Raw genomic sequence first — 25,274 nt, 5'->3', positions numbered from 1 at the left:
CTGTACCATGGCCATTTAAGAAAAGAAATGATGCTTGGCAGATAGCGAAAAGCGACAAATTATTGAATCAAAAAATCAATACGCTTAGTTTCTGGCTGTCTTTGTAATTGTTTTGAGCAGCTCAGACTCTGTACTGGAGCCAATAAACAAATGAAGGTGGCACTGTTAATGATTCTTTAAGGTCAGTGTATCATGATCAATCAAATTTGCTTGTATTTTTACAGGCTTCTTTTGGTTAATAAAGGGCTCCTCTCCAAGTTTACTGTTCCTGCAGTAGGGGGTGACAATGGAGCTTTACGATGCTTCCTCTCATATCCCCTTCAGAGGTTGTTCTGAGTACTATGTTCCTGTGCAGTTTTCACAGTCTTGCACAATTTAAGTACAAGAATAGTAGCTCTGCAGTAAAAGGCTTTTATAAATTCCTCAAGGTGGAAATTGTTGACAAACAAGTTGGTTTGTGTGGTTTTTTTAAAGGCAGTTTTCCTGTTTACTTACAAACGTTTTTAACATTTCCTTTCATCCTCACCCTGTTTAAAGACAAATGTGCTCTATGAAAATCGACTATTTTATAATATCTAGTGTTGAAAACAGGACCCGAAACCTGCCAGGGTAGCATGTGGGCTGCAAAGATTAAGTGATTGTGTTAAAAGCAGGAAAGAATCCCCTTGCAAACATATTTTCATTTTTTTAAAAAAGAAAAACAAATGGTTAGGAAAAAACAGATCCGTAAAACCATAAAGTTTTCCTTGGAAGGGATTGGCACTGGAAAAGGTACAGGTAATAATTCCTGTCCAGATAATATAACTGGACCCATATAAGTTACCTAGATGCATTTAATATAATTAGCATAGTTCAGATCTACTGTATATAATTTACGCTTTTCTGCATTATAATTAACTAATTTTGTAACCATCTAGTCACAGGGTTGTCACAAATGAATTGTGCCCATATACAAAATAGTTAATATACTGTACAGTTAATAATAGTGGCCGCTAACCATGCAACGTCCTAGCCAATGACTTCCAGGAAATAGGTGGTAACTGGAACTGTTGGAAAAATGAATTGGTGAAAATGTTTGAAGTTTTCCATTTGCAAGGTTTGAAATAGACTCATTGTCCATTAATGTGATTAAAAAAAGATTAAATTTGTCACTTACCAAAAAAAAATAAAATCCAGTTTTCAGTAAGTATGTGGTTTTCAGTAAGCTATTTTAACAACTATGTCAATTAAGATTCATGAAACGCGTCATAGAAAATTTGTCACATTGACCATTTTTCCCACAAACTTTGTGTTTTAGAAAAGTTTTTTCTATGATGAAATGTGTGCAAAAGATTTTAATCCATTTTACTTGTAACATTGTTCTTTTGGGGTATAGCTGGGGACTTTTTACCGTGCCTATCTCATTTACTTAGCTGGTATTCCTTCCTCCCAGCTTTTTGTGAAAATAGGACATCTTTTGTGGGATTGTTGATGTAGCTGCAACCTTATATAATTATGGACTCATACTTGAGACTTGCTGATAAGCAGGCCAGGTGGGAGACAGGAAAAAGCCTTCCCCTACAGTATCCAGAGAAGTTCTGAACGCTCATCAGGACATGATCAGAGAGAACCAATTACTAAAGACTTGAGATCTTTATCAAACAAATAAAAGTAAAGTGTCAAAGGATGGGAACTATAACAAACACAAACTCCACTTGTGTTCCTAACTATTCAAACTTTATATCTTAACCTTATTCCTGCTTACATCCTTTTCATTTAAACCCACCAATTTCTGTGGCTTCTTTTCCACTTTGTTGATATTGTGGGGACTGTGGAAAAATGGGGAAAAGATAAGGTAGAATGAAGGAAGAGGAGGGGTAGTGGTGAAAGGCTGGAAGTACAGTAAGGGTCAGAATGACGAGAACATAGATTCATAGATATTTAGGTCAGAAGGGACCATTATGATCATCTAGTCTGACCTCCTGCACAACGCAGGCCACAGAATTTCACCCACCCACTCCTGCAAAAAACCTCACACCTATGTCTGTGCTATTGAAGTCCTCAAATCGTGGTTTAAAGACTTCAAGGAGCAGAGAATCCTCCAGCAAGTGACCCGTGCCCCATGCTACAGAGGAAGGCGAAAAACCTCCAGGGCCTCTTCCAATCTGCCCTGGAGGAAAATTCCTTCCCGACCCCAAAGATGGCCATCAGCTAAACCCTGATCATATGGGCAAGATTCATCAGCCAGATACATGAAGCATAGTGAGGTAAAACAAGTAAACTTTTCCCTCCCTGGCTGCTGTGAGTCCCCCCGTCTGTGCTGGGACTCTCTGTGAGAAGAGGAGCTTTTAAGCTATGTCTTCAGAACCTATGTATGGGCTGAATAATTGATTGACAATACTTACCTTGAGTTAAAAGTCCAGTGTAGACAAACCCTTTCTGTGTGAGTTCAATACCTTGCACTGTGGGGGCCCCAATCTTAGCAGGGATCTCCGCATGCTGCTGTAATACAAATAGTAATGTAATAATATAAAATTGGCTCATTATATTGAGGCATGCACCAATATGTTCAGAAATGTGCTGGCCTGAAGTAAAATACTGGAAAACAGTGTTGCCAACTCCCAAGATTCAAAAAGTCATGAGACTAAAAATAATAAATAAATGTTTTTTGGGATCTGGTCTTTTTAGTTCTTAACTCCCCTCTCCTCCCGCTGAGTGTGCCTGTGACAGTGCGTGTTGCTTACTCCCACATTTATAGGGTACGGTGATTTTTGGTTACCTCCTGCAGCCGCTCTTTCCCCCAATGCCCAAATCAGTCCTGTTCCCTGTCCCCCACCTCGGTTCAGCCCTGTCCCAGCCTCATTTCTACTCTTCCTGGGGTTCTTCCTTCCTCCCTCCCCTATCCCGACGTGTGGGGGCGGCTGCATGGGGGGCAGCTCCATGGGTGTCACTTCCCTCTTCTCCCCCCCACTTCCCAGGCTGAGTGTTGGAGGGAGGGGAGTGGAGGTGCCATCCCATTGCTCACAGGAGGGGTGGGGGGAGCAGAGACATCCTGAGCTGCTGGGCTCTTCCTTCATCCTCTTCCGCCCTGCCCCTCCTATGAGAATAATTGTATCCCCGGAGGGAGAGCAGGGAAGAGCCCTGCCTGGCTCCTGCAGCAGCAGTGATTGGCTGCTCTATCCTAGGGGGCAGGCCAGTGGGGAAAGCAGCCAATCGGGGAGGCTTCCCCTGTGTTTCCCTGCCCCCTGGCAGGGTGAAATTCACTAGAGGGCTGGAGCGTCTGGACTCATCACAAGATGAACACCAGCCCTGGCTGAAATCTGTCCCTTGGAACAAAAAACAAAATAAAACAGACAAACAAAAAATCTCAAGAGTTGGCAACACTGTGAACTTATTGGACACATCAGATTTTTACAGAACTTTTCTTTTCTCTTGCGTCCTCATCTTCTTAAGTTTAGAGAAACTGTTACTGGTGTTTTCCAATATTCAGTTTACTGTGTCTGTTAAACTTGATCTTCCCTTCTTTACTGAAGCCTTTGAGGTCAGCAGTAAATGAAGAGATGTCAAGATGATTTGCTTTCTCCATAAGCCACATGGTCCTGTAATCTGCTGATTGGCAGTGCCAGAAACATAGTTAACACCTTATTTGCTTTTATCTGCACTTTGAGATAAACAATGCCCACAAGCAATATATGATCAAATTTCTATTTTCCTTGGTAGATGTGTTCAGCAGCACTAAAACCTGCAGTTGTTGAATATCTTCCTTTGGCAGTTACAGGAAAAGAGTGTCTCGGGGTGGATTTTTGGACTCAAGAGGCCACATCTTGGTTTTCAGCCTGAACTTTGCATTAAGCCTTTTCTACATAACTTGCCTTTTGAAATCTCCTAATGGAACCCACCCATTTTCTTTTGAAGGCAAGATTGCTCATTCTGAAGGCCCACTTGCCAAGGCTGGTAAGAGACACCTATAAGGTGAAAAGGCATACTGCGGTGAAAAAAGATGAGCACTGTTAACTTGGAAAGATAATAGGACAAATTTGAAATCAGGAAATAGCATCAGTTCTCCCAGATGCTGATGAAGACTGAGCATGATGGCTGTATGTACAGAAGAACAGTATCAAGGCAATGTTGAACATAGCCTACTCATACAACAGTGGCACATGTGCACTAGTTTGATTTCTGCTAACTTTACAGGATGGCATGTGAGTTTTGTTTTGTATTTCCACCTGGGCCGTGGATTGACTTAAAAGGGAAAAAAACAAAAACTGTTGACTTCTAGGGGTCAAGTCAGTATTTTTGGCTTAACTTTGACAGTGTCATTTTAAAAGGTTTTAACTTGTAGACACAGCTATAACAACCTCTGATTTCACCTATACTGCAGAGCTACACTTTCTTTTCTTGCTGCAGGTTCTTAAATATATTTCAGACAGCTTCTCTTCAGTGATATCACAATGTTACTCTTAATTGCAGAGTTAAAATGGTCTCAGTAAACATGTACTTTGAAATTGATCATCATAATGAAACATCTTGTTAAAAGAAGGTTCCTAACCCAGGGAATATTTGTGTTTTATTTTCTTTTAAACATCTGCTGATAATTGTGGTTTTGGGAACCTGGTGATTGAAACCACCTACCACAAAGTGTAGGAGAGAAGTTGGCATGCAAGTGTTTACTTCTGTCTGAAATACCATGGAAGAAAAACAACAAACTAACTTAGTAAATGTCTATCTTTTTCTGAATTGATTAAAGCTGACATTACATCATTCTAGACTGACACAGTATAGAAAACAGTATGTGTTTTAAATCTCATGACTTATTTTTAAAAGCCTGTACTACAGAGGTCTCTGGGGTTTTTCCTTGGAGTCTGTGTGAAAGTTGAGAGATCTGGGGTGGATGTGTGGAATGTCATTTATTTTTCTTTGCCCATTTTTGACAGAGTGGTAGCTTGCATCTAGGAAGGTGGTTTTCAAACTTTTTTTTCTGGCTACCCAGTTGAAGAAAATTGTTGATGCTCGCGACCCAACGGAGCTGGGGATGAGGGGTTTGGAGTGTGGGAGGGGCTCAGGGCTGGGGCAGAGGGTTGGAGTGCAGGAGGGAGTCAGGGCTGGGGGTGCAGGCTCTGGGGTGGGGCTGGTGATGAGGGGTTTGGCGTGCAGGAGGGGGCTCCGGGTTTGAGGGGGTGGGCTCAGGGCTGGGGCAAGGGATTGGGGTGTAGGGCTGGCTGGGGTGTGGGCTTACCTCCGGCGACTCCTGGTCAGTGGTGCAGCCGGGGTGCAGAGGCAGGCTTCCTGCCTGTCCTGGCACTGCAGATCGCGCGGCTCCCCGGAAGCAGCCAGCAGCAGGTCCGACTCCTAGGCAGGTCCGACTCCTAAGCAGAGGTACGCAAGTGGCTCCACATGGCTTCCGCCCACAGGCACCACTCCCCCAGCTCCCATTGGCTGGTTCCCAGCCAACGGGAGTGCAGAGCCGGTGCTTGGGGTGGGGCCTGTCCCCCCCGCTTAGGAGGTGGACCTGCTGCTGGCTGCTTCCAGGGCACAGCACAGTGTGAAAACGGGTAGGAACTAGTCTGCCTTAGCCAGGCAGCACTGCCGATGGGACTTTTAATGGCCCAGTCGGCGGTGCTGACCAGAACCGCCGCGACCCAGTGCTTTCCATTCCGTGACCCATTACTGGGTCGTGACCCACAGTTTGAAAACCACTGGTCTAAGCTGTTGGGTTCACTTTTCGTTTAATTATTTCATTTTAAACTGTTCCATAAATGTCAGTGTTACTAAATAGTCTTTTGTTGACTGACCCTCCAAATGATCTCGTTAATTACATTTTAGAGGAGTTATATGTGGTCCTTTTTTTTTTTTAATACCCAAATATTCCTATTAATAGATTTCAAATTTTCCCAAATAGGCTCTTGCACAGTAACTAGATATAGCTTCAGTACCATATAAAGATGTACATAATTACAAAAGCAGCTGAAAAAAGCTGCATGGGGATCAGATACATTTACAGAAAAAAGGTGGATGTGCAAACTAAAGTCATGAAAGTGAAAATTGGGGGCTCTTTTTTAAATATGGGGGATTAAATATTTCAGATCCAGCATGGCCTCTGTTAGGTTCTGATTCAGGAAAAAGTCACTGTTCGGTACAGCATTTAAAGATGATTAACTTTGAAGTATGTGCTTAAGTGATTTCCTGAATTGGAGCCCTTGTTAGGGATTTTCACTTTAAGAACCCCATTAAAAGAGTTGGTAGAGTTTGCTGCTGTGTCCCCTCAGAAAGCTATATTTGGGAATGTGGGGGCATTTTGCAGAACCTAATGTTGTGCAGCGCAAAGATTTGAAGCTGTTTCAGTCAATATAGAAGTGTAATTTTAAATATTACTGTAGAAAAACAGAACAAACCCAACAAATTCCAAATCAACTTCCTTTGCTGCTTAATTATTATGTACAAGATAATAAATGAGGGGTTGAAATGTGGTGGGGTTTTTTTTTGTTTTGTTTTTTTTTCCTTTTGCAGGTGTTGCTGAAGTCTCTAGATTTATTTAAAGCATGTGATTTCATGTAATTCTGCCCAATTGTTACAGCAGCTGTTACCAACTGCATGCTTGCTACCACATTCTAGTAAGAAGGCAAAGGTTATTTTGGGAGGCAAATTTTGTTTGCCTTTAAAAAAAAACAAAAACCAAGTATTAAAAATTGCAGTTGGTGAAGTGAGCTACAGCAGCAAGACCCATGATGGTTGAATTTTATACTCTGGAAATTAAATTCATCCCAGCACAGAGGCTCCAAATGAGGCTTTATGGGCCACTTAGGCCTCCCATTACTCAATGGGGGAAGTCAGCACCATGTCTATGCACCACTTAAATCTCACTTAAACCCTATTTTGAGGGTTTACGTAGGTCTTAACTGGTGCATAGGTCTTGGGCTGGGCCCTTGCATGGGGTGAATTTCATCATCTCCTCTTAAGGGAATTTTAGAATATGGCTTTTAAAGAAGGCATTAGTTTAACATGTAGTTAATTACCACTGCAGTGATGTCTTGGCCAAGGAGAACTGTAGTGCAAGAATTCCCGTCCTCTGAAGTGTATTTATTGATGACATTTCTGATGGCTTATTATTGCTCCATTTTTATAGCTATTAATATGCTTAAGAAGTATGTGTTAGGAAAATATGGAATCAAATCTATTGTGCCGGCTAATTTTGTATGAAATATTGTGCATTGGTCACTTCTAGCTGTATAATTACTGAATAGTTCACATTATTAAATTGTAATGCAGTGTTGTTTTTATTTGTTATATAGCACTATGCCAGTATATACAGGCCTCTAAAACCCGAGATGGTGCCGGCTGTTTCATTGCAAGTGCAGTAGAAGGTAAAAGGAAAAAGAAAAGAAAAACAGCACAAACTTTCTAGCTCTTTCAATATCTTTTGTGCCCTTTGACCTCTTAACTTCCTAGATTCTCTCTTCACAGCTGACTTTTTTTTTTTTTAAGTAGGGGGTGGATTTCCAGACTGTCAGTCTCCAAGAAGAAAATTTGAGGAGATTTTTAAGTGATGTCACTTGTGTCTGTCTCAAGCTCTGTCTTAAGCTTTTCGTTTCATCTTTGCATCTCTTGTCTATTTGTGCTTTTCACGGGTAATACAATTCAGATTATGTTCTGCAATGTATTCTATTGCTGTGCTCCAAACAGAATTTGAAATAATCCAAATGCAGCTTCTACAGTTGCTGCTAAAAAATAAAGACAAAACAGTAACTGTAGACTGCCTCTAGCACATTCACGTTTCAAGAAAAGCACAGATAAATAATGGTGTATAAATGTTACCAGTGCTAATACTTTTCAGTCTAATTATATGCTATCTTGCATTTTCTGTTTCTGTTAAAGGGAATGTCTGTACTTAATCCACTTATCTTCACGTTTGCCTACTGACATTTTTGCTTTCTGGCCTTACGTGAAAGAGCTTGGAAAGAGAATGAAATGATTGACTTGATTTTTTTTTTCTTCACTTTTTCAGGTGAAAATTTTGAACAGACTCCATTAAGACGCACATTTAAGTCCAAAGTTCTTGCTCGTTATCCTGAGAATGTAGAATGGAATCCTTTTGACCAGGATGCAGTGGGAATGGTCAGTATGACCTAAGGTGCTCTTTGTTTTTGTTGGGTTTTTAAGACTAGTGCTGCGTTTACTATAATTGCCCAACTGGATTCTTTCAAGAAATTATCTTTTGATAATGGCAAAATAAAAAGCTGCAGTACAAAATGTTAAATACTGATTGACAGGTTGCTCTAAATTTTGCAGATTAGTTTAAATGAAACAATTCCCGTTTGATTTTATACTTGGAGAATATAAAAAGGCCTTTTCCCCTAAAATAACTGATTTTCGTATTATCATGCAATTTTAGGGCCAGAAGTGACCTCAAGAGGTCATCTAGTTCATCCCCCTGTGCTGAGGCAGGACTCATGATGAATAATTTTTTTACCCTTATGCTGCAGTATGCCAGAGAGTAGACTGTTGGAGTAGAAGTGAGGGAAAATTAGTCTTTTGTGGTTAATGATTAGTTGTTCCGTCTACATCTATTTTTCTTTTTCAGGGAATGGAATTTAACTTCTTACCTCACCTTATATTTTTACTGTGCTTTAAATAAAATATATATTCTTCTTTTAAAAGCAAAAATCATGATCAAAACATTTTTTCTTCCACTATTTTTGTATGATGTAATTCTGTTCATACGAAGCCAGTGATAAAGTTTCCTGTGAACTTTAGTGAAAAATCAGATGTGGGCCTTATGCTGCATGCCTTTGTTCTGTGTAATAACTCTTAGTTAATATATTTGTGTTTAAGACACTACCTAATGTAATAATGTCTTACAAAATCTATTTAGAGAGAAATGAAATGTAATGTCAGTCCTCAGCATTCTCAAATGCTGTCTGTTATTGCCAAAAAATTTGAAAGAACAAGCAAAATGTAATTTAGTATTTATTTAACTTTTCCCACTTTTTTTGTTTTTTTATAGCTGTGTATGCCTAAAGGGCTTGCTTTCAAGACCCAATCCGATTCCAGAGACCCTCAGTTCCATTCGTTTATAATCACCCGTGAAGATGGCTCGCGGACATTTGGGTTTTCTCTCACATTTTATGAGGAAGTTACAAGCAAGCAAATCTGTAGTGCAATGCAGACATTATATCATATGCACAATGCTGAATATGACATTCTGCATATTCCACCCACAAATGACAAAGATAGCTGTAGCAGCATAGAAGACTGTAATGTAACTTCTGTATCAAAGCTACAGCGTTTTAACTCCTATGATATTAGCAGAGACACACTGTATGTCTCTAAGTGCATTTGTCTGATTACCCCAATGTCTTTCATGAAGGCTTGTAAGAAAGTACTTGAGCAACTTCACCAAGCTGTAACTTCTCTTCAACCGCCACCGTTACCTTTGGAAAGTTACATCTACAATATTCTCTATGAGGTTCCTCTTCCTCCGGCAGGGAGATCCTTAAAATTTTCAGGTGTTTATGGACCAATTATCTGCCAGAGACCAAGCACCAGTGAACTGCCATTATTTGACTTTCCAGTTAAAGAAGTTTTTGAATTACTTGGAGTGGAAAATGTGGTTCAGCTCTTTACTTGTGCTCTTCTGGAATTCCAGATACTGCTTTATTCACAGCGTGAGTACTCTTGTTTTGTCCTGTGTAACTAATGGCATGAGTTTTTTTTAATAGAGATTCAAAAAAATAAATAGCTGTAATAAACTACTATTGGCATGTCACTGCTGTCAGTGTGTCGCTGCTGTCAGAGTGATTTAAATCAGACCTCACTGGAAAGTGAAGGCCCTCAGCAACTCTGAAAATCATAGTACCTAACTTCAGGCACTTGAGTTTGAAAATGTTGGCCTTACTTTAATATCCCGTATGCATGTAATGACATGAGACAGGACAAGAAAGCTGGCCTTCTTCTTTCTTTGCAAAATCGCCATTAATTAGAGGAATAAATGGATGGTTTCTCCCCAGCTTGCTGAATTCCTGCTCTGCCTTCACTCAACGAGGGGTATCTTAGGTGTGGTCTACACATAAATTAGGTCAACACAGCTACGGCACTTGGTGGTATAAAAAATTCACAGCCCTGAGTGCAGTAGTTGTGTTGACCTAATCTCTGGTATAGATGCAGCTAGGTCGATGGAAGAATGCTTCTGTCAGCCTTGCTGCTGCGTTTCCTTGGAGATGTGTAGTTCCTACACTGATGGAGAAAGCTCTTCTGTCATTGTAGGAAGTGTCCACGCTACAGAGCTACAGCAGCACAGCTATGGTGCTATAGCTAGATCACTAGACTGCCTATAATGTAGATATATACAATTGTAAACAGGGTGGATAAAAAAAAATCCATGATTTTAAAAAAAAAAAAATCAATTTTTTAAATTTAAATCTGATTTTTTTATAAAGATATTTTTAATTAAGATCCGTGATGAGATATAATGTAATAGGGATTATACATTCTAATTCTATAGTCTGAGACAATATGTTAAGAAAACTTTTGTAAATGAGTTCCAATAGTTCATGGGTTAGGAACCCAATCTCATGGGGTTCCAGGGCTTCTGTATAGATTATTTAGGTTAATCTTTCTATCTACCTAATGGGACTCAGTGCTCAGTCTAGAAGATATCAGAGATGCTTAGTTTTTCAATTCTCAAACTGTGGATTTGTGTCTTCAGAGATAACATGCTTGTTAACAGCAAACAATGTTTTAAAATAAATTAAATATATAGAGGTGAGAAATAACAGACCTCAACCCTATTGTCCCTCTGCAAGTTTGTGTTCACAGTCAATCCCTTACCTCTCTCTAAAGGTGCAAAGTTTCAAAAAGTTCAATGAATAGAAGATTGTTGGGGGCAGAATAGTTCTGGACAAGGAGAAGAAGTCTGGAGATAAATGTGAGAAGGGAGGGACAGGCAGTAGAAACAAAAGTGAAACTGTTTGAGCAGCATATTCCAGAAGTCTTGAGGTCTTTCTGAGTGTAGCCTTCATTGGTTTGAGATCTACCATACCATTCTCTCATTAGAAGGGAAAACCTATAACGGCAGCAGGCCGTAAAAGAGACCCAGAGAAATATTTTAATGAAGTTTCTCTACCTGTGGGTAAGACAGGCATGCGTGCAAAATGCAAACAGTGCAACAAAGAAATGCAAGGCCTGGTTTCATAGAATCATAGAATATCAGGGTTGGAAGGGACCTCAGGAGGTCATGTAGTCCAACCCCTTGCTCAAAGCAGGAGCTATCTCCAATTTTTGCCCTCGATCCCTAAATGGCCCCCTCAAGGATTGAACTCACAACCCTGGGTTTAGCAGGCCAATGCTCAAACCACTGAGCTATCCGTCCCCCTAAATTGTTTCCTGAATGAAACAACATCATGAGAAGTGTTCCTTCTTTGGAGGAAGCTGCGTTGAAGATGATGAAAGGAACATGACTGAACATGCAGGATCTTCAGGTTGGTAAACTTTATTTTATACTTCTTTCTTAAGGACTGCCTGTCTTCCTTCTGGACTATTCTTGAATTCTCATGTCTGAGCAAAAAATACAGTTGTTACTCTATGGTACTATCAATTTAGATGCAGTTGTGATAAAAAAAATAGCTGAAATAGGCAGATCTTCCTTTTACAATTTCACCTTTAAAGTAGTACCAAGTGTCAGTGAATGCAATGAGTAATACTAAATGAGCAGTATGGTAATAATAAATAAATAACTGCATTGACTTACTTTGTTTAGGAGAATCTGTCCTCAACATACAGGATTCTGAAGACTATCCACCTTCAAGATCACCATCATTTTCAATAGTTTCAGCGTTATCTGCCAATGATAGTGTTTCAGTCACACCATGTACGTCACATAGCCACAGTATATCACCTGTAGCAAAAAGAAAAAAAAATCTCCATTATCCAGAAACAACCATAGATAAGTTTGTGTTAAGAACCAGCAGATTACAAAAAGAGGTAATTGATGAAAAAATTGCCCGGTTTGTTTATACAACAACCTCTCCTTTCCGCATGATAGAGAACCCACACTTCATTATCATGGTTCAGTCATTAAGACCAGGATACAGTCCACCCAACAGAGCAGATGTCTCAGGCAAATTGCTGGATAAAGTGTATGAAAGAGAAATTGAGCAGTGTGCAAAAGGTCTAGAGGGTAAAATTGTTAACCTGAGTCTTGATGGGTAGAACAGTGTCCACAGTGATCCTGTTGTATGTGCTTGTGTGACAACAGAAGGGAATGTCTTCCTTACAGAAACAATTGATACATCAGGAAATACACACACAGCAGAATACTTACAAGAAGTAGCAGTAAAAGCTATAACAAACTGTGGGGAAAAAATTCAAATGTCTAGTACGCAGCTTGGTCACAGACAAGGTTGCAAATGTATCCAAGATGAGAAGAAATTATTTAGAAGAGAGTCCCAAGCTAATAACATACGGTTGCCGTGCTCATTTGATGCACCTCCTAGCCAAAGACTTCAGTGTTCCAGAAATAAAGGCTAATGTTGTTGAAATTGCAAAATACTTCCGTAATAACCACTTTGCAGCAGCTGTTCTGAAAAAAGTGGGAGGAACCAAGCTAACTCTCCCACAAGAAATGTGATGGAACTTAGTAGTGGACTGTTTTGAGCACTATAACAAGAACTGGCCTAATCTGATGACAGTTTGTGAACAAAATCGTGATAACAAAATAGATGGCACTGTCACAGCCAAAGTTCTCAACATTGGGCTTAAGAGAAATGCTGAACACATGCTGAGTACCCTGAAGCCCATTTCTGAAGCCTTGAACAAAATGCAGGGAAATAGCTGTTTTATTGCTGATGCTGTTGAAATTTGGAAGGAACTGAGTGAGATCTTAAAAAGAGAGATATGCAATGACAGAGTTAAATTTCAAGCATTAAAAAAACGAATGGGACAAGCACTATCTCCAGCTCATTTTCTTGCAAATATTCTCCATACTCGGTACCAGGGTCAAACCTTAACTCCTGAAGAAGAGGAGTTGGCTATGACATGGACATCCAGCAATCATCCCTCCATAATGCCAACTACAATAAACTTCAGCGCTAAAGGTGAACCATTCAAGAAATATATGTTTGCTGATGATGTTTTAAAGAAAGTCACACCTGTGAACTGGTGGAAGTCACTTAAGCACTTGGATTCAGAGACTGTTGAAGTGATAATCTTACTTTTAACAGCAGTAGTGTCTTCTGCCAGCATAGAAAGAATATTTTCTTCCTTTGGACTAATTCATTCCAAATTGAGAAATCGTTTGGGACCTGAAAAAGGAAAGCTTGTTCTTCTTTTCCAGATTATGAGCAAACAGGAAAACAAAGGTGAAGACGACTTCTGAGTTAGCTGCAGAAGCCAATATTTTAAGTTTCTCATGTTGACCTGGCTGACATAGTCGATTTAATTTTTGTTTTTTTAAATATTTCATTTAACTATTTTAGTTTAAAAACAATTTTAACAAAAACTAACCTGGTTTTAAACTTGAATGTTTAAATTCAAAAACTCATGCTTGTTTTGTTAAAATATTATGTTTGCTGTTGAAGAAAAAAAATCCAGAATACATAACGTTGTTGTTGTTTTAGTTACATAAAACAATTTAAATGTCTCTCTGGTGGTGATCTCCTCCTAATACAGCATGGCAAGAAAATCCTCCAAATATTAATGATTAACCTGTTGAATTGGAGATAGTTCACCTCCCAATGACTTCATAAATATCTGCTTCAATTACCTTTGGTAAATGAAATAACCAAACAATCATTCATGTTCTGATATAGCTGTAAAACTAATCTGAAAAGTTTTCAAAATAAATCACTTTACAAATGTATAGTGTGTACCTTCTAAAAATGAAACCTACGTCTGAGTTGTGAAATGTAACGGGTTGTTAACTCACCACCATGGCGCCCCCTGCTGGGTGCTCCAGGAATTAGCTCTGTCCAGCTGTGGAGCGCCCTCTGCAGGTGGTGTCCTGCCCATCGCTCTGCTCTGCGGTGCTGTCTGGGACCTGCGTTGCTCCCTGGCTTGTGGCGTCCTCTTCTGGACACAGCCCTCCGGCTGTGCCCCACTCAGTTTTCTCCCCTTCCAGGGGTATCTGCAGTCCTCAGTCTCCACCTGCCCTTGTGACCAACTGCAGCCCAAAGTCCCTTCCCTCAGGGCAAGCCACAGTCTGTATCAGGCCAGGCTCCTCCACGGCCAGGTGCATGGAGGAGGGGGACCTAGGCCCGCCCACTACTCTGGGTCCCTGCCCAGGGTCCCTCTGGCAGCAGCCATGTCCTGCCCTCCTTTTCTCCCGTCTACTGCTCGCGCTCCCTGGGCCACTTCCCCTTTGGCCCTTGCACCTTCTCAGCCCTTTCTTTCAGGGGCCTCAGCCTGGGAGGTATCAGGCTGGAGCTTTCCCTCCATTCCCCTGAGGCTGCTCTATCTAAAGTGCTATCCCTGGGAGCCTGTCCTCCTCCCTTGCTTGTCAGGGAGAGATTCCTGTCTCCTCTGCTTTGTAGCCTTTATATGGAGCTCAGCCTGGCCCTGATTGGCTGCTTCTAAGCCTTCTGTGATTGGCCGGGTTCTGTGCAGGCGCTCCAAGGGCTGCTATTAACCCTTTGTCTGCCAAAGTGGGGCAACTGCCCCCTACATGAAGAATATGTATTAAGGTTATAACAACCAACAAGAATGCACTTTTATGTAGAAATACATGATTAAGTTGAGTCTTCCTAAATCAGATCCACCCTGGTTGTAAACATACAATGAACTGTATGCCCCAGGTTGTATTTCAAGAGGCATTGTTCCCTTAATTCCCTTCAAGTTCTTTACCCAGAGGTATCTTATGTCCAACCATTGTTTGGTTTCCTCCTTGCTCTTTGTATCAGACCCTTTTGATTTAATTCCCTTTAGCCAGTCTTAACAGTATCAAGTAGGTAAACTGAGGTACACATAATATTCATAAAAATGGCTCTCTCCTGTTCTTCACATATAGGTGTATCTGTTCACTAACAAAAGAAGCTTTATATAGAAGCTTGTTAACTTCTTTGATTGTAGTTGTCCTGTAGTGTTTTAGTTTGCCTCAAGTGGTCATACTCAATTGCTAACATGAGTTACTACTTGACTTTGCTAGAGTTGCCAATGGTCCAGGAGATTGCATTGGTTCCTTTCTGTTCTATTAAAATGCTCCAGACACAACTGAACTTTCTTTGATATTTGTCTTGGAAAGGAACTGGGAAGTACTTCGAAGTAATTTGAAAGTTTGCTTTGTTTTATCCTAGCTCCTGTGAGTGCTCCTGTATCCTTTGGTGAAATGCTCTTTTTTTTAAAATTTACTACAGCAAAACCTCTAGGAAAATTGCAACAGATATCCCTACTCTATTTCTAGCATCAGCATAGTTAATAATGTTTGTTTTTCCTCTTTCAGAAGAGGAAGAACACCACTGTAATAAAACTGTGGCCACTTATTTTGGTACTTACAATGACACACTCAATCTAAAAATTGTCTGAAGTTTTTTTATATAATCAAGGGTGTTACTGGTAACATTTACCACTGGGACTAGAGAAAAAGTTTGTTTTTTTTTCCCAGCTTGTTTACTTAACTATGCCTTGTATATAATTTTCACTGTTTCCCATATATGATCAGTTTGATTTCCTGTTTTGTTTATGTGGGGTTTTTCAAACAGCAAAAAGGCAAAATGCTTTTAAAACAGGGAAGTTTGATTAAAAAACCTCAACATTTGGCAGGGGAACTCCGAGGCAAATAGAATGTGAAATCATTTTAACTAATTTTTAGCATGATCTAGATTTTTTTGACAGTTGTGTCTGAGCATGGATCTAGGTGCTGAACTTTAAACACCCAAATTTGAAATTTTTGCTCTAAAAACTTAACTTTTTTTTAAAATCAGTCATGAAACCTGATTTTTCCAGTTATGTGACAACGTAATTGGTTAGAACAATTTCTGTTATGCTCTTTGTGTCAGATCAGATCACTGTACTAGTTCAGTAGAGCTTGACTAACAAGCATACAGATCTGAAAATCTAAAAAGTTAGGGTGCTTGTCTACACTGGATGCTATGTTGCTTTAACTTCAGTTTTCAGAGTAGCAGCCGTGTTAGTCTGTATTCGCAAAAAGAAAAGGAGTTCTTGTGGCACCTTAGAGACTAACCAATTTATTTGAGCATAAGCTTTCGTGAGCTACAGCTCACTTCATGCACTTTTATGCATCCGATGAAGTGAGCTGTAGCTCACGAAAGCTTATGCTCAAATAAATTGGTTAGTCTCTAAGGTGCCACAAGTACTCCTTAACTTCAGTTTGTTCACCTAGCCTTATGTCTAGACGTGAACTTTTTAAAAGTTAAATTATTTGGCATCTTAAATTGCAGTAAGTCATCCTCCCTGGAACAGGAGTAAGTCCACTTCCCAGTGAGTTTGTTCACTTTAAAGTTTGCATGGACTAATTAAGTACTTCACTTCTGACAGTCCTCCAACTAGTATCCCACACTGCATTTATTCACTCCTGGATTGGCCTGTCTTCGTACCTTTGTGCCCTCTACTGCTCTGGGTCATCTAGATTGGATGTCACTTCTCTGTTTAAATGCTGTATCAGGTAGTGGTAATGAGTTCCCACGCCGAGAGTAATGTACCCATTATAGCAGCCGGGGTGCTCCAGGCTTCCACATGGATCTCTTTAGAGATCCTGGACTTGTTTGCCCTCTCTGGAGAGCTGTGTGTCTAACCCCATCTAGAGAAGAGTCACCAGAATGTAGAAACCTGCGAAAGCAAATGAAGGTGAAGGGGTGCTGGCCAAGTCAAAGCTAAGGCGCTATAGCAGAACTCCCTGAAGAAAATGAAGGACACGTTCAAGGAACTTGTGACTGCATCCCAAGAGAGGACTGCTAAGGCAAAAGTGTGGAGGGATGGTTTCCTGGATAACTCTCAAAGGTCTGTAAGTGAGCGCATAGCCCTGGAGATGGACATAATGCAGACAGTACAAACAGCTGTGATAGAGCAGGTTTTGTTATGAAGATCCTGCATTGCATGCCAACCTTACAATAGCCTGCAAACTATGGAGAATGCACCATACTGGGACCATCATTTCCATCATACTAATTACAGGCCTTTCCCACAACAGTCAATTATATTGGAGATGGAGAACACTTTTGAGCACATCGCATACAGGAGTTTGAACGCTTCATAGTTTGGCCATGCCTTAGTTCCGTTAGTTTTAAGCTTTCACTAAGTTCTTGGTTAACTATGTACTTGGTTAACACAATAAAAATCTTTGTTAAACTTGGCTGCAGAACTTCATTGAGGTATAGTTCCACCTATATATTACGTAACATTTCCCCAAGTGGTATCAGTTCCTAATCAAATAAAAATACACAAACACATTTCAGTCATTTACTTGACTACAGTACATTCATTACTCACAACTATTGGCTTCAGAGTAGGAGTACAATGCATCCCTGACCCTGTCTTGTTGGCTGCTGGGGTCATTTTTCAGAGATGCCATCTCTGGCTGTCCATAAAATTCAGAAAGTTTCTTCACCCCTTCCTCTCACCCACCCACCATGTGCTCTCATTGCTCTCAGATGTTTTGCAAAATATCATAGTACTTGTTACACAGGATACATATGGATGAGAAACATCCAGCCTTGTCATGTGTAGCACCCTCCACCTTCATTTCCTTCTTCCAAATGCACACTCCACTATCATTCTGCAGCTAATCGGGGTATAGTTAAACAGGTCTTTTCTCTTATCCAAGTGTCCAGTAAAAGGCTTCAAAAGCCAGGAAAACAGAGGGTAAGCTGGTCTCCCAGAATAACTCCATTAATGTCCAGGGTGGTATGGGGAGCAAAAACTCTCTTGCTTGCTTCAGAAACAGGCCAGAGTTTCTAAAGATCCTGGCATCATGGACCTTTCCAGATCACACCACACTAGTATTTGTGAACCTTCCCCAGTGATCAACCAGGCCTTGCAGCACCATGGAGAAATACCCTCTCCTGTTCATAAAGTCTCAGACCTAGTGTGGAGGGCAAAGAAAAGGCATGAGAGTCCCATCAGTAGCTCCAAAACAGTTCAGGAACCTTATTCATGGAAAACTGTCAATAACCTCTCCTGTACTGCAACACTTTGTGACCCAGCATAGCTGCACCCCCTGAATAGCATTACAAACTTCCATGAGGTCAGCACTGACAACTGATCTACCAATACCAAACTGGTTAGATGCTGACTAGTAGCAATCAGGGGTGGCAAGCTTCCAGATGGTGCTGGCCTCTCACTTCAAGCCTAGATGAACCTACTACCAGGATGCACAACTGGGTGGAAAACTGTACTCAGAGTAGTTATCAGTGGTTTACAGTCAAACTGGAAGGGCGTATTGAGTAGGGTCCCACAGGAATCTCTCCTGGGTCTGATTCTATTCGGTATCTTCATAAATGATTTGGATAATGGCATAGACAGTACATGTATAAAGTCTGTGGATGATACGAAGCTGGGAGGGTTTGCAAGCGCTTTGAAGAATAGGATTAGAGTTCACAATCATCTTGCCAAACTGGAGAAATGGTTGGAATTAATTAGGATGAAATTTAGTAAGGACAGATGCGAATTACTGCACTTAGGAGGGAATAATCAGTTGCACAAATACAAAATAGGAAGTAATTGCCTACGAAGGAGTACGGCAGATAAAGATCTGGCAGTTGTATTGGATCACAAACTAAATGAGTCAACAATGTAATACTGTTAGGAGCCCCTGGCTGCCCTAGCCAGGGGCTCCAAGCTACTAGTCCTGGCTGGGCTGGGGAGGCACAGGATTTGCTTTTCCCCTGCACGGCTGCGCCTGGGGGGAGATCAGACCCACCTCCACCTCTGGCAACCTCCTGCAGCTGCAGGAAGCTCCAAGGCTGCTGCCGAATTCCAGAGCTGTTTTTTCCCCCAACAGTATTACATTGTTGACTCATTTAGTTTGTGTCAACAATGTAATACATGAGTCAATAATGTAATACTGTTGGGGGGAATGTATTAGCAGGAGTGTTGTAAGCAAGACACAAAACGTAATTCTTTCACTCTACTTAGCACTGATAAGGCCTCAACTGGATTACTGTGTCCAGTTCAGGGACCATGCTTCAGGAAACATGTAGACGAATTGGAGAGAGCCCAGAGGAGAGCAACAAAATTAATTAAAGGTCTAGTAAACATGACCTATGAGGAAAGATTGAAAAAAAAAAAGCGGGGGGGGGGGGTTGGTTTTGTCTGAAGAAGAGAAGACCAGGGGCGGGGGGCGGGTGGAGGGGTAGAGGGAGTACAGGGGATACATGATAGTAGTCTTCAAGTATGTAAAAGGTTGTTATAAAAAAGAGGGTGATAAATTGTTCTCCTTATCCACGGAGAAGAGGACAAGAAGTAATGGGATTAAGTTACAGCAAGGGAGATTTAAGTTAGGTGCTAGAAAAAACTTCCTAACTGTAAGGGCAGTTAAACACTGGAATAAATTACCTAAGGAGGTTGTGGAATCTCCATGATTGGAGGTTTGTAAGAGCAGGTTAGACAAACACCTGTCAGGGAAGGTCTAGATGATACTTAGTTCTCCCTGAGTGCCGGGGACTGGACTAGATGACCTAACAGTGTTCCTTCAAGTCCTACATCTCTGTGATTCTCCATGCTGAGGGGAACTCGTGTTGGCGTTCTGCTGCTGCAGGTCCAGGGTGAGTTCTGCGCTGCTTTCTGGGAAAGTAGTCTGTCGCCCCTGTTCTAATCACCGCTCTCTCCCGCCACTCATTGCAAGGTGACCGGGCCCAGAAGCAGTACTCTGCTGAGTCAAACTGCTCCAGATAAATGCCCTGCAGAAGTAACTGTTCAACTTCCTCCTCCTCTTGTAGTCATATTCCTGCAGCATCCAAATCCGTCCAGTTGCATGACTGCCAATACACGTGCGTTATCCTGTTCCTATTAATGACTGCCATGATGGTGGCGCTCATCAGGCCCTCCCTGGTGCCTCACAGCAGTTCGAAAACAGCACTGACAAAATACAGATGTATTAAGGGAAGCCAGGAGAGGAATTACATGAGTTTTTAGACTCCACATCCCAAAATTCCTGTAGGTTCCAGTATGCATCTCTGCCCAATGCACTGCAAGAAAAAGTAGACCACAGAGCTGAGTGGTAGAACATTGCACCATGAGATCTGCCCAGAATGCTGTGTACTTGATTTGAAAAAGCGCAGAGCCATGTGGATGCTATGAGTAACAAGGAAACTACCTGCTAGCTGGCATTACAAAACAGTGTGGATGCACTTCTGTTTGATATAGTTAAATGGCTGCACATAGGGCAAACAAACTAATCTGATTTATCATCGTCATGTAGACAAACCTTTAATGTATAAAAGCATTCAGTGATCAAAAAATATAACAAGTTAGTTTTTTAAGTCCGAATGCTTGCTTTTTCTGTTTGCCAGAAGCTGGGAATGGGTGACGGGATGAATCACTTGATGATTACCTGTTCTGTTCATTCCTTCTGAGGCACCTGGCATTGGCCACCATCAGAAGACAGGATACTGGGCTAGAGGGACCTTTGGTCTGACCCAGTATGGCCATTCTTATGTTCTTAAATACAAAATAACAACACCCTTGTATTTGTTGATAATTGTTGCCTCAATTCATGTTTGTTAGAAGATATATTTTTATTCAATGACTGGAGCAGTTATTTTTTCCTCAGATATTGTCAGTAAATTCTTAGCTTGAGTCAAAAATAATCAGTAACTATTGAAAAAGGTTTGTCCAACACTACTGTTCAGATGAGGCCTAGAAATGACTTTTTAAAAAAATGACAAGGTGGGTGAGTTAGTATCTTTTATTGGACCATCTTCTGTTAATGCAAGATAAGCTTTTGAGGTATGCAGAGTTCTTCTTCAGGTCTGGGAAAGGTATTCAGTATGTCACAGCTAAATGCAAGGTGGAACAGATTGTTTAGCATAGGTAGTTAACACTTTCTAGGAGACCATTAAAGGTGAAGTGGCTTTTTAACGTGTCTGCAGTCATAGGACAAAAAAGGGGGATTAGTTACAGATTATTGTAATAAGCCATAAATACCATGTCTTTGAGACCAGCATTTTTAGTGTCCAGCAAAGTTAGGAATTTAAGCTCACAGGCTCGTCTTTAAAAGGTGTTGTGCAAGTTTTCTTTGAAGATGAGGACTAAGAGGTCAGGTATGGAGTGCTGTAAAGCGTTTGCCCACAGGTGACATGAGGTTTTCATGTCTCATCATTTTTCTGGGAGAGAGACTGGAGTGATTGTCTGACTTCACCCTGGGGTTGGTTTGTGGGAGATGAGGTTTTAAGTTTCTCTTGGAGTTGCTTGGGGAAAGATTTGATGATATCCTTAAATTCCTGAGTGAATTGTGGCATGGGATGCTCTTTGAGTTCTTTATATTAGGTGTAAGTTGGCTGGCCTTGTTGATGTAGTCATCATGGTTGAGAACTATGATGGCATCCCCTTTGTCTGCTGGTTTGATGGTTATCGGGTGATTGGATATCAGAGACCACATAGGTGTCCTCTCAGCAGTGGAAAGATTTTGGTGGATGTGATGTTTAGGGATTTCAAGTCCATTTTTTTCTGAAGCAATCAGTATAATAATCAAGATGTCGTCATCTGCTGTGGAGTGTCCAGTCAGATAATTCTTTTTTCTTATGCCTGTTGCTGGGGACATGGTAGTTGTGGGGGGTGGTGTCATTGTTGTGAAATAATTTTTTTGAAGTAGAGTTGCCAAAAGAGTTTTCCCCATGTTAGTATGATCTTGTGCTCTGTGGTGTGGCAGAAGTTCAGTCCCTTGGAGAGTAGAGATAATTCGGCTCCTGTTGGGGTATTTTTGATAAATTGATGATGATGGAGTCTCATGTAGTGTCATGCTTTGTCCTGGAGGTGACGTTCTATGGGTTGTGGAGTTATTGCAGTTCCACTTACAAGTGTCTACATTAGCAAAGAAAAGGAAGTTTTTTTTTTTTTTCATTTCAGTAAAATAGCTAGATTCCCATATGCAGCATGCACCAGCTGTTTCCCAGAGAAGTGTTGTTACTCTACTCTAAGGCAGCATTTTCAAAAGTGTGGGGTATGTTTCAATGGCGGGGAGCATGAATGGCTAGTTGAGGGATATGGACAGACTTCTTAGTTGTTCTTCAGTCTTTTTTTAAGGTCTCTAGTTATGGTTGTGTATAAGACTGTAAAAATACGAAGCAAGTGTAGCTGATGCAGAGGTATCTACTTGAGTTTGCAGAGATCCTGAAACAATAGATCTGAGGTGTGAATTGCCTCATTCATCTCCAGGAATGTTAACTTAGATGCCAGGGCTATTTTAATGTCATCACTAATTATTTCAGTGCTCATTTATGCCTGTAAGAAAGGAAAGGAAATATAGTATCAAGATGTAGGGAATGAAAAGTTAAGGATGCATTTTAAAATACAATTCTTAAACCATGGTAAGTCTTTAACAACACTTGGGAAGGTTGTGGGGTGGGCAGGGCAATGGTTTCATTTTCCTCAAGACGGGCTTTGAGCTTTCAAAAATTTGGGAAATGTTGCTCTCAGACCTTATATGTTGAGTGTTTTTCTGCCAGTGTTGCTGCACTAGTGAAACTCCTCAGTGTAGATGTGTTTCACTGGCATAATGACTGAGTTGTGCCAGCACAACTTACTCAAGTTTTTAAGTAAGGATAAGCTACATCAGTGCCAATCACTTCTTTTTTACGCAGTGCAGTGCATCTATGCTAGGATGTGCTACACTGGTGCAATAAAAATCTCTGTGTAGCAAGGCCTTTCCACAACTTTTTGTTTAGTACTGTGAGTGTGCTTGGTATTCTGGATTTTTCTTCATTTGGTGTGTGCTCTTTGGAAACTTTTCACCAAAAAATGGAGGAAGGTGACGGGAAGTCATGCAAATCGTCAAATACTTCCCTCTTCCACAAATGTATTTTTTATGTATCTGGTTGAGTGAATTAATAAGCTACATGCCACTTATGCAGAAAGCGTACCAAATACATATTTATGAATCACTGCACATATGATGTGGAATATGGCAGAGATTTTTTCCCCTCTCACTCAATTTTTTTAGACCAACTTTAGTCTATCTAAACCTCTTCTTTTTCATCTTCTGGCATAATTGATAAACAGAAATAATTAACAAAGGTAAATGGGTTTTTGGTTACATGCAAGTCCTATAAATAGTTTAGTCCACTAAACAGTAAATAAAGTAAAAACAATACAAAAGTAATACCTTCGGGTTAGGGCTTTTCCACAATGCATCTGTCAGTCAGGCTATGGGAAAGCAGAGCCAAGTGTGGAAGATATACTAGCAGGGTTGATTTAAACATCCTCTTAATTAAATTTAGAGATCAAAGGGGAAAGATGTAAAAATAATATGAAACAGATGTAGATTGGAGTTTCTGTTCTCTGGCAGCTCAGTGTGGATTACTATTTATAGGAATAATATATCAGTTTCCAGATAAAAATATTGAAGACATGTAAAAAAGATCAGTTATTTATGGGATGAAAAGAGATGCACAAAATATTGCATTTGTTAAACAAATATGGTAGGCCAAATTCAGCCTTGCATAAGTGTGTGCAACTCTACTGAAGTCACTGAAGACTGAATTTCACCCTGGAAAGTCAGGAAATAACAATCTTTTAAAAAGCCATACATTTTGGAAAATGTGAAAATGTACAGTTAGGGTTACAGAACAATTTTAATTATGCAGTCAGCACACCTGCAAGATATATCAGTTGTGATCCTCACAACTTGATCTCTGGTTGCAGGCTTCTTAAATCCAATATTTTTTGGAGGTAGCTCTAACTTAATGAAGCCTGGAGCATGTGGCTGCAGTTACTTGAAGATATGAACAGTACCACAGTTTAAGTAGCTAGGAATAGCTTGACTATCCAGGATGAAAGGTGACTGCATCCCCACGTATCTAGACAGCTGTGTTAAAATAAAAATGTGTGTTAAAATAAAAATATTAACTATGGAGATACTGGTGTGTCTCCATAGTTAGAATAATTGGGAAGGCAAATGCTAAGCATTATGTAATAGAGAGAAAACCCACTTAATTAAGCAGCAAGATTTTTTTTATAGACTCATTATTTTGTATATTAGGAAATCAATGTTTTTAATTTGAGACTTGTTCTTTCAGATTAACATTCCCTCTCTGCAACTGCTGGACTCTTCAGTATATATGTGCCTGGCTGCTTTTAAAAATTCCCTTTAAAATGCAAAACATTAAATGGTAGAATGAAGTGGGGGTTTTGGGGTTTTTTTTTCCAAACCCTCTCCCCGCCCATCTCTTGGTCACTACCTATTTGTCACCCTCCCTTGCAGTGAGGGTTTGATTAAGGCAAAGATCTGCAAGTAACTTTGTGCAGGCAGATAGACCCCAGTACCCAGACAGAAGTTGCAGAATCCGTATCTAAGATAGTAAAAAATGCATTACATTTCCCTTGTAATCATGGAATGCACAGTTAAGTCAGCAACTTTGTCCTTAACATACATCACAAGTTTTGCTTAGGAATCACATTGGTCTTTAAGCAGCTTTATATTCTGCAGTTTGAACATTGAGTAGGGCTGATAAGGATGGAATTGCAGCCATAACTTTGAATGCATCCGATGAAGTGAGCTGTAGCTCATGAAAGCTTATGCTCAAATAAATTTGTTAGTCTCTAAGGTGCCACTAGTCCTCCTTTTCTTTTTGCGAATACAGACTAACACTGCTGCTACTCTGAAACCTTGAATTTATGGACACTCAGTGTCTTAAAAAAAAAAAAAAAAAAAGATTCTTACTCTCTCCCTTTTGCCAGTTCCTTCCTCAACATAACGAGACTTGACACAGTGTGTAGCAATTTTTGAAACCATAATGATGGGCTGTGTATTCAGATGCATTTCAAAATTTATATTTACTAGGTTTTGTAAACAGATTGAGAAGAAGAAAAACCTCTTCTCTGAGGTTGGGGGGAAGAGAGAACTATTTTTTCCTCCTTTCCTCATTATTCATTTTTTAAAATGCAGCTTCTGGCTAGAATCAGACATTGCTGAGGTGTCTTGAGAAGACTATTCTTTGTTTCCAGCTTGACTGGAAGTGAGGATTATCTTAAGTCTTGAAAGCTTGTTGGTGCAGTCTTTGCCAGCCCAGTTTATAGAGCAAGAAGTTTAGACAGATCAGCTAAACCATCTGAACTTTCTGATGCTTATCTGCATTGAACCACTGGACCTTTTGAGATTCTTCCATTGCTAATACCTAATCAGTTGTGTAAGGGTT

General features: G+C 40.4%; 1 protein-coding gene across 6 annotated transcripts in view; it reads left to right on the top strand.

Annotated features, from left to right (window-relative positions):
• The window catches only part of DENND5A (DENN domain containing 5A), a 110,167-nt gene that overhangs the window by 25,051 nt on the left and 59,842 nt on the right, over positions 1-25,274 (top strand). For 4 of the 6 annotated variants that reach the window (XM_037899781.2, XM_037899783.2, XM_043549918.1 and 1 more), the window contains exons 2-4: positions 7,269-7,340; positions 7,982-8,091; positions 8,981-9,641. In XM_037899781.2, the coding sequence (XP_037755709.1) occupies positions 7,269-7,340; positions 7,982-8,091; positions 8,981-9,641 (843 nt within the window). The remainder of the gene's footprint in view (positions 1-7,268; positions 7,341-7,981; positions 8,092-8,980; positions 9,642-25,274) is intronic. The other 2 variants (XM_043549917.1, XM_043549919.1) reach the window with 1 other exon arrangement.

The sequence above is a fragment of the Chelonia mydas genome, chromosome 6 (genome assembly GCF_015237465.2).
Source record: "Chelonia mydas isolate rCheMyd1 chromosome 6, rCheMyd1.pri.v2, whole genome shotgun sequence".
NCBI classification, from domain to species: domain Eukaryota; kingdom Metazoa; phylum Chordata; order Testudines; family Cheloniidae; genus Chelonia; species Chelonia mydas.
The sequence above is the reverse complement of the archived record's forward strand: the minus strand, read 5'-3'. Positions and strand labels throughout refer to the sequence as shown.